Source organism: Apaloderma vittatum, unplaced genomic scaffold (assembly GCF_000703405.1).
Source record: "Apaloderma vittatum isolate BGI_N311 unplaced genomic scaffold, ASM70340v1 scaffold816, whole genome shotgun sequence".
In the NCBI taxonomy this organism is placed as follows: domain Eukaryota; kingdom Metazoa; phylum Chordata; class Aves; order Trogoniformes; family Trogonidae; genus Apaloderma; species Apaloderma vittatum.
In genome coordinates, this window is record NW_009721001.1 from 1 (window position 1) to 10,099 (window position 10,099).

Sequence of the window (10,099 nt, forward strand, 5' to 3'; positions counted from 1 at the left end):
ATTGTTCTATGATTCTATGATTCTATGTAATTGTAACAGCTCACTGCTTTTGTTCAGTAGTTTGGGTTCCCGTCTTTGGAAGTAAGAGTGCATGTTATCTACCTCACAGCTACATTGTGCCTATAATACCCTTTAATATTTCGTAGAGCAAATGATGGACGAGTTGTTGTTAGGGCAGAAGGTAGTTTTTGCAACAGACTGTCTCTCCTTGGGTAGATGTTGCTGCTCAGGCAGCTACAATCTGTTTCATGTTGGCTTTGTAACTCAGCAGTTCTTTATGTGGTTTTAAAGTAAAATACGAAGAAAAGTGGCAATGAGGCTGCAGTTTGGTTTTCAATTGCATGGTTTTCAGCAATAAGTCGTGGATATTTCCTCTTTGCACAACTAACTTCCATTGTTTACATGTGCATGTAGGTGATGAATATTTACTCATATATTATCCAGCTGTGACAGACTTTTCCAGTCATATGGACTTAAAGATAACAAAAATGGAATGTCTGACTTGTTCTCAATTTGTTATAACTCCATTCATACTGCCATGACTTTCTGACTATCATATGTTGTTCCTATATACATGTGTTCTTCTCAATAGGTTCTGTGGCAGTGGCTTTAAGTAAAATAATAATGGAAGTAGAATGACTCATTCAGTGATGCTTGCTTGTATGTGTTAGTTTTTTAAAATATTTATTTGCAAATCTAAATACTCCACTCAGGATTTGTACCCTTTCACTTACAATTTATTCAGCAACTCATTCTTTTACTTATATTACTTATTAGTCAAGTAGCTTTTTTCCTGGCTTGCTATAAATCTTGAAGAATGATAATTTGGGCTTGTTCATACTTAACATTAATTTAGAATCTTCTTTTTTATTATTTTTTCTAAGCACAGTGGTACTGTTACACACTTCACTTATCATGCTTTCAATTTTTTAGTCTGGAAATGCTGGACAAAGTAGAGCCACCTACGATTCCTGAAGGCTATGCCATGTCGGTGGCTTTTCACTGTTTACTGGATCTTGTCCGTGGTATCACGACTATGATTGAAGGAGAGTTGGGAGAAGCAGAAACCATCAGCCAAACCACAGCAGAGACAACTTCATTACCAGCACAGTCTTCAGAGGAGCAAGACTTGCAGTCTGTATCTGACCAATCAGAGAATGAATTAGGTATTCAAAAATGCAAGCACTATGTGAAATACAGCAGTTTTACATAAAGGGAGATTAAAATAGTTCAGGCTTTGTTGCTTAAATTTACTGTTTCTAAATTGTATATTGAAAAACTTCTATTGAAGTGAGGTTTTTTTGTAACAGAATAGCAATAATCTGTAAAAAACCCCAAAACTTGACTTCATCTGCTGTTTCTGTCCTATAGCATCATAGCCATATACTCCTTATGGTTTATTAATACCATTTTACATGTGTGGGGGGGGGATATGAGGGAGAGATAACAGTCATTCTGTTGTCCAAAACTACTGTTCTGCCTTCCTGTGCCCTTAATTCTGCTTAACACTGAGATCCACATTCACAGGGGGCAAGTGGAGGGAAATGTGACAGTTAGGACCACATTAAAAGAAAAACTCATTTTCAGTAACAGTATAAAAAGATGAAGGTTTTAACAGAGAGATTTTAAGTGAGATTGAAATGTTTAGCGAAGAACTTCTTTAGAAGCTGAACTAATACGAGCTGAGGCTTGTATTTGTGCAACATTCGAGGAGTCTGTAGCTGTGGGTGCAGAAGGAGGTGCCTCTGGAGCGATGAGCAGAGGTGGGAGTTCTGGAGTTTGGGATGGGGAAGGGGCTCTGCCCCCTGCGCTGCCCCCACCTAGGGAGGTGGAGGGGAGAACCTGGAGCTCTCCGTGGTGCTGCCGGACACACCAGCCCAGCCCAGGTGGGGGGTCTGCATGGCAATGACATGGGCTGATTACAGCTCTCTTAGATCTATGCTTTTCTTCCTGTTAAAGGCATGTAAAAATATGCAGAATTCTGAATACCTGGGGAGAGTATTTTGCCTTCACTGCAGAATTCCAGCGTCTTTTATTTCTACAGATGAAAATGAAAAATACTTCACATATAAACCTTTGTAGGATTTTTGGGGTGTAATTTCCAGTAAACATTGCCTTGGCAATGTTTTTTTACTTTAGCAACGTTACTTTAAATGGGACTGTTAAAGTGGTGCTTGTATGAATGTGTTTGTTTATCTACATATATGTGTCTGTGCAAACTATATATAAAAATACACCTTAAAAGATGCAGTAGAAAATATTTTGTTTGTCATGTAATTGAAAGCTATTAAGTAAAATATTGTGTTTCTGCTATAAACAAGTACATGTATTTCTTTCAAGTTAGCAGAGCTGTCTGGGAAGAAATGGTGAATGCTTGTTGGTGTGGTCTTCTAGCTGCTTTATCTCTTCTGCTTGATGCAAGGTATTTGGTCTTTCATTTCTCTTGATTTTTCAAAGATGACATTCAGACCTGTATTTTGAACTGACTTTTGATACTGATTGAGTTGACAGTTGTACAGGAGCGTGCTGTTCACGGCACCTGAGCAGACAGGTTTGTGGGTTAGTGATGCTAGACTGAGTGAGGACCTATTAAGAGTAAATTACACAGAAGAATCCAGAAGTCTAGCATCAACCTTTAATGTATTTCAATGTAGAACAATTGATTATGTTTTTAAAGGCTTGCATTTAAACTATTTAAATTATTTTTATCCCTTTTTACTTTGACCATTTCAACACTTTGCAGTGATTCCACCCATGTCCTGATTACTGCTGCTAAGACACCAAATAATTTCTCAGTGCTTGTTAGTACTATGCAGTCTTTGAAGTGGAAAGATTGTTTACTAGGTAATAACTTCAACTTAATTGTCTCTTTCAAAGAGTCTTTTGTTATCAAACATCATTTTCTGAAATTGCTGTTAAATACCTCCTCATAGTCTCCTTTGCCAAGTCATTCAGAACTGAAGATCAATTTTATAGGAAGTTTTTCTCAAGAATTTTGTGGATTAGTTATGCATCAGTATTTATACTGTTGACAGATATAAAGTATATGCTCACGTTGCTTTTTGGTTTGGTTAGCTGCCCACTTCTGTGCCATGAGTTAATTCTTACTAAATGATGTATACTCTTTCAGCACTGATGAAGCTGCCACTGAAAATATTCTAAAAGCAGAATTGACTATGGCTGCACTTTGCGGAAGGCTGAGTCTTGTAACATCAAGAGATGCCTTCATCACTGCCATTTGCAAAGGATCCTTGCCTCCTCACTACGCCCTTACTGTACTAAACAGCACAACTGCAGCGCTGTCCAGCAAATGTAAGTATATAGGTTTTCCTTAATTGTATTTCCATGTGTTGTTCTCTAAACTCAAATTCTCTTAGGATGTGATTGCAAAGATACGCAACTATAATATTTGACTGTGCTAAATTATGTTAGAATCCTCAGACAGTATCTAGACTGCCTGCTTTCCAGGCCTGGTTAGTCTTGCAGCATCTGCTGGATATTGTTCTAGTTAGTCTAAAACTTCCTGTATATCAGAAGTTCATATTCTGAGGAGATCTGTCTATCACCCTAAAGATCTGTTAGGATATGTGATTAAGTCATTCCAGTTCTCCAAAGTCTCTAGGCAACTCAGATACTTAAGAATTGGCTAGAACATCCTGCATTTGAGATGTACTACAGTCCTGGCTGGTGATGGTAGTACTTATTGCATAAATGGAAGATCTTAAGTTCTGGCTCTGTTCAGCTTACAAAAAGTTGAATTGATGCTTCCCATCCTGAGAGAATATTGTAATTCATGGGAGAATATGCAGATGGATCCAACATTAGACCTCTTAATATGAACAAAAATACCTTAGGCTGAGAACAAGAACCAGCGCCTTTATTGCAGCCCACAGCTAAGTGTGTTTTTAAATTATAATCCTGTAAAGTAGTATGTGTGACTGAGTTACACTAATCTCTATGGAAATAAAGCAGTGAAGTTATTTTATATAGGTTACTCTTCTTTTTACAGGAGAGTTATAAGATGGGTGTCCGGAACGCCTGTACTGAAGAAACATCATGACATAGCATTTATGACATCTTCATTTTCTGAGTGCAGTAGCACAATGGTAGCACACAGGGATTCAATTTGCACACAGTTACCACAGATAACTGAGTTGAGACTGTCTAATGCTCCTATCTTAATATAAATATTTTAGTCTTGACATCAAATGTATTAATGTATTGCAAGCAATATCAGATAGATAGTTAGAAGGAGTAATTACTGGCTTCTTTAACTCCTTGAGGCAATGACATGATAATCCAAATATAACCAAAGGTCTCAAAGTGAACTACCTTAAAGCTAATACCATGAAAAAATTCTCTGGAGTGTTTGCCAGAAGGTAGTTGTTACTGCAAGTAAGTGCTGGCTTTTAAATTTACATTTATTCCTTTTCAATTTTCCTCTAGCTTATTCTATTCAGGGACAGAATGTTCAAATGATCAGTCCCTCAAGTGAATCTCATCAGCAAGTTGTTGCAGTAGGACAACCCTTAGCTCTTCAGCCACAGGGAACAGTAATGGTAAGTACAGCTTGGAAGTCATCTCACCCTGCTTAACTGCTTCTTTCTGCATCTCAACTTGTCTCAAAAATAGGCAGCAGATAAACAGCATTCTGACATATAATGGGTATCTGAAATATTTTCCTAAGCTTTTAATTTGGAACAGCCCTGGAGAGCAAGGTTCTCTAACTGTAAAGAAGACTTACTCTTGTTTTTTCATCTGTCTCTTAGCTCAGCAGCTCCCATCCCTTCTGTTTGAAAAACCCTAGGTCTCAGCTCCGTTATGTGCTTTTGGGTGAAGGTTCACTTATATGTTGGTTTTGTTAAGACAGACTCTGATTTTTTGAAGATGCACTTAAAACTGGAGTACTTGAACTTGTGTCTTTGATAATAATGTGAAACTGGGAGGAGAGGGCAGTGATTGAATTATATTCAACTCCAGCAAGATAAGACTGAGAGAAGAGGAAGAGATACTGTAAAAAAGATACATTACACCGGTGCAAACCAGCCATAATCTTTAAGCTGTTTAGTGAAAAATTGTAAGATTCCTAGAAGCACTGTTATTGTAGAATGATAAAAATCATGTGATTGTTTGCTTTTATTTTTAGCTGACTTCAAAAAATATCCAGTGTATGAGGACATTACTCAACTTAGCTCACTGCCATGGAGCAGTTCTTGGTACATCGTGGCAACTTGTCCTGGCTACTCTCCAGGTATGAGAGGAAATACTTATGGCCTGCTTTTTTTGCCATAATTAGGTTTGGAATTTTTATTTAAGCAATAGAAGCAGCTTTGATTTTGCTCACAGTGTACTTTGAGTTGCCTTGAATAAGTACCGTAGCGTTTGCCTTGAGTTCTGTTTGGCTGGCTGGCTACTGGCTAGTTTGAGTATGTTCATTTCCTCTTTGCCTGAAAAGCCTTTTCTGCTGAAAGTGATGCTTTTGTATTTCAGCATCTTGTGTGGATTCTGGGACTGAAGCCTGGTGTTGGGGGTGCATTAAAACCTGGAAGAGCTGTAGAAGGGCCCAGCACGGTAAGCATGAATGTTTGTTTTACAGTTAATAATTGTGCAGTATTTTCTATTGCAATCTGCAAGACACACTTCTGCCTCTTTTTAAGGTTCTGACTACAGCAGTTATGACTGATCTGCCAGTTATATCCAACATTCTTTCAAGGCTTTTTGAAAGCTCACAGTAAGTAGACCTTATCTTATGATGAAAATAATGTATGTATATCAAACTTGGCAGTGTTTTGATAGCTGTTGTTTTTCAGGTACCTTGATGATGTGTCTTTACATCACTTAATAAACGCCCTTTGCTCCTTGTCTCTGGAAGCCATGGATATGGCCTATGGAAACAACAAGGTATAAAAAAAAGTTCTTTATTTTCTTTTTAGATGTTTTTGTGAAACAGGCAGAAGACCTGTCAGCTAAAATGTTAAGATAGTAAAAATTTTAGAGTAAAAAAAAAACCAACCAAAAAAACCCCCAAACCAGAGAATGTCATATTTATAATAATTCATATGGTTACTAAATTCTCTGAGCATTCTAATTGTCTTCCTGGTGGGTTTTTTGTTAACTAAGGAATGTCATGTATTTCCATTCGTCAGATTGTGAGTGGATAAAACTTTAAGAAGCCCTTGTCATTTCAGAGGTTAGGGATTCAGAATAGCACAGTATGTTCTGTGAGGTGCTCATTTTCATGTGAATTTTCTTTCATAATATACTTCAGAAAAAGTCTGACAACTTTAAACCTCCCATTAATTCATATTTACTTGGGAAAATGATGCTATTCCTTTCAGCCTCAGTGAACAACCTTTAGCCCAGAAAGGTTAAAGGCTCTGTGTTCAAGTATGTCCTCCTAGTCATAAACTAAGCCCAGAGAAGTATTTCTGAAAGTTTTTTAATTCATCTATTACAGTAGAGGTAATGATGACAGAAAATATGCTTTATAATATTTGATAATTACAGCAACAAAGAATGAATTAAAATAAGCAGAGTTTGTATTTAAAATCAGTTGAAAATGCTAACAAAATAATAAGCAGAAATGGGAGCAGGGAATAATTTCAGCGCAGCAGTCGTTTTGACTATATGTTGATCAAAAAAAAAAATGAAGTTTATCACAAATGTTTCCATATATATGTGATGAACGGGAAATTTATCAGGGCATTTATGAAGGTGATGGAGGATAAAGCATTAAGAGATTCTTAAATAAAATATTCACTATTGTTTGTTCGCACATAAGTTTAACTTTAGATGTTGTGATGGGGAAAAAGGCTATTTTGCTAGTAAAATATGTTATAAAACTGGACAGGGGGAGGACTATGAAAAAATGAGAGTTTTGAAAGGAATTTCGATGCTCTGGTTATTGTCAAACCTGGAGAAAACTATATAAAGAAATATGCAGTTTTCTTCAGGGTATGCTGTTGCTACCCCCTTGTGGCTTCTCAGGAAGTCCTGCAGGTGCTGTGGGAACTTCCAGCCGTGGCACTGAAGCTTGTTGTGACGGCGTTCACAGCCCGCAAAACACGGTGCTGCAATGAGATTCGTTGTTGCACTTTAGTTTGTGAATTACAGTGTAGCAAAAGGCTCTGATGTTATCCGAGTTACCTCAAAGTCACGTGTTCAAATTCCATTTTATTAAGGAACCATCGCTTTTTGCTGTTGCTAAATTACTGGAAACAGGACTAGTTAACATGCACAGGATTGAGATTCTTTGGAGACCTCTAACTGGTCATCTTCTGGAGGTAACTAATTGCTTTTATCAGTTGTACTAGAACTTGGTTTATATTAATAATTATCTTGTGGAAATGCATTTTTTAAGTGTAATTAATAAATAAATCTAAATTCTATTTACATGTTTACACTTTGTTTTTGCAACCTGGATGCATCACAATTTGAATTTAAAAGTGAATGTGTGTATTTAAGTTCTGGTATTTTAATATCTCTTACTAACTTTGTCTTTATGGTACCATCAGTCTTTATACGTTTTAAATGTGGCAATATTTAAAATGATCAGCTTATCATGCTTCATATATGTGTTGTAATTAAGGTAACATCAACAGACTTCACTTTGAATTCACGTAGTACAAATATCTAGGAAGATTTTAACGTACTTTTTTTTTTTGTCTTTACCAGATAGGTTTACTAATAAAGGCTTTATTTGGTTTTAAAATGTTTAAGCTAACATTTTGAATTATCTCATTAAGAGAATACTGTACTAGTATAAAAATAGGTGTCATAATCTTATTTTAGTTTCTTAAGTGTTCTAACTTCAACATGAAAAATATAATCTACCAGGGAAAAAATTAAATCTTACATTTTGAATTTGAAACTAAAACCAGGTGATGGAATGTAACTGTAAAGTTTTAATTCTCTACACAGATATGCATAAGAGAGAAATGCAAGAACAGGGTTCAATTTAAAGTGGATAAAGGAGAAAGTTTTCTTCCTCATTTTCCGGAAAGTATCAGGCACTTCTTTAGAAAACGTGCTTTATCTCAAACGGTATTAAGGATTGGCCATCTCTAACTTTATTTATGGAGATATCTCCTCCTAGTCTTTTTATCGAGAAGAAGGAACCTGGATACTTAGGTGTTTAAAGACTTAAAGCACACAGGCATCTCTTTCTCTGGTCTTTTTTTTCCCCTCTGAGACAATAGAATCATAGAATGTTCGTGTTGGAAGGGACCTAGAAAGATCATCCAGTCCAACCCCCCTGCCAGAGCAGGATCCCCTAGGGCAGCCACACAGGAACGTGTCCAGGTGGGTTTTGAAAGTCTCCAGAGAAGGAGACTCCACAACCTCTCTGGGCAGCCTGTGCCAGTGCTCTGTCACCCTCACAGAGGGTGACTCACAGAGAGTTTTTCCTCATCTTGAGATGGAACTTCCTATGTTCTAACTTAAACCCATTATTCCTTGTTCTATTACTGGGCATCACTGAGAAGGGATTGTCTCGTTCCCCCTGACACCCACCCCTCAGATATTTATATACGTTAATAAAGTCCCCTCTCAGCCGTCTCCTTTCAAGGCTGAACAGCCCCAGTTCTCTCAGTCTCTCTTCACGGGAGAGATGTTCAATAAGGTTCACCATCCAGATCTTGAAACTCTGTGTTTAAGCAGTCTGTTTCAGTCTGTGTTCCTTTGTGGTTATTTGCCACTTCTTTGTAGGAAATATACAGTCGATTTCAATTTCTTTTGAAGTACTGCCTTATTTCATTTTGAACTAAGTTGTCGAGATGCAATAACCAAGGAGAAAACACCGGCTGCAAATTCAATTAAGCACAACCTGAGGGAAGAATTTGTTCACTGTCTCTGGAACTGATTATCTGGTCAGATTCAGAGCATCATGAAGGTAGTTCAAATTCTCTCTTCTTTTATCTAAGATTTCAAAAATACGGGTGTTTCAGGAGAGTAGCTATTTCTTGTCTGCATTTTTTAACATTCAGCTAGCTCTATCTGGATTGTCCTCCATTTCAGTTTGACTAGTGGCTGGTAAGGGAATGGTCCACCAACCCAAACCATCAGCCTTCATTATGATTGTGCCTTGGACTTTGATTTTGAGTTCTCATACCACCTGAGCTAGGGCTGGAAGGGTGGGTGGAAATAATTATGTAGTGGTCCATGATACTGTACACTTACCTTATTTTTATTAACTGCTACGATTTTCATAATGTTTCCTTCTGTGTCTTTCACTGCTTCCTATTGCTTCCTTATTCAGAAGGTATGTCTGTCCAAAAGCTATTTTTTTTACTATTAAACCTAATTTTATAATCTAGATATTTATTGTATTGTTGTACCAAAAATATAATGTATGTAAATTCAAATGTAGTTAAAATAATATTAAAAAATATTACATATACTCAAATCTTGGTTAAATAAAAGTGACTTTAAACAAAACATTGCTGTGTTTTCAGGTCTGTCAGCATCCAAACTCCAGAATGAGAGAATGGGGAGCAGAAGCTTTAACATCTCTCATTAAAGCGGGACTGACATTCAGCCATGATCCTCCATTATCTCAAAATCAGGTAAAGTTAAGAGCAGCTGCTTTCCTCCTTTTTTCCTGAAACTTGAAAGGAACACTAAATTAAAAGCTTCCTTAGAGGAAGTTTTCTACAGTTCAACGAATAGGAGGCACTTGTAAAGCCACTTTTACTATTGAGTTAATAAAGCCTACAGCTGTAACTATTCTGATGACTTGCCCTCCTTCCTTCTTCAAATGCGTCACAGAGGGAGGCAATGCTTGCATATTAGGTCCCTTTGTTTAGAAGAAATTATGGATCGTCCTCCTAAGTGCAAAACAATTCCAGAATGTTTAGAAGTATGTGTGTGATGTGGTAGCAGGTAAAAAATAAATTACCTAACCTTCAAAATCACAGCTATTCAATCAGTTATTAATAACATTCTAACATTTTTACTGAGGTTGAGTGGATAGTTGTGTCAGGGTCTCTTTAGTCCTGTTGGGTGAGCATAAAGTTGCATGATGTTTTTTATGCACCTGTGACCACATGCTGTAGCTACTTGCTGAGGGACCTGAAGAATGGTAGAAGCCAAGTGTACCTTT

General features: G+C 37.0%; 1 protein-coding gene across 1 annotated transcript in view; it reads left to right on the forward strand.

Moving 5' to 3' along the window:
* Nucleotides 1-933: 933 nt before the first annotated feature.
* The window catches only part of LOC104275265 (protein MON2 homolog), a gene marked incomplete at both ends in the record, with an annotated part of 25,522 nt that continues 16,356 nt past the window's right edge, over nucleotides 934-10,099 (forward strand). Inside the window, 10 exons of the mRNA XM_009871183.1 lie at nucleotides 934-1,166; nucleotides 2,341-2,422; nucleotides 3,131-3,312; nucleotides 4,447-4,559; nucleotides 5,147-5,251; nucleotides 5,491-5,571; nucleotides 5,658-5,731; nucleotides 5,811-5,901; nucleotides 7,182-7,283; nucleotides 9,453-9,563. Of these exons, the coding sequence (XP_009869485.1) occupies nucleotides 934-1,166; nucleotides 2,341-2,422; nucleotides 3,131-3,312; nucleotides 4,447-4,559; nucleotides 5,147-5,251; nucleotides 5,491-5,571; nucleotides 5,658-5,731; nucleotides 5,811-5,901; nucleotides 7,182-7,283; nucleotides 9,453-9,563 (1,174 nt within the window). The remainder of the gene's footprint in view (nucleotides 1,167-2,340; nucleotides 2,423-3,130; nucleotides 3,313-4,446; nucleotides 4,560-5,146; nucleotides 5,252-5,490; nucleotides 5,572-5,657; nucleotides 5,732-5,810; nucleotides 5,902-7,181; nucleotides 7,284-9,452; nucleotides 9,564-10,099) is intronic.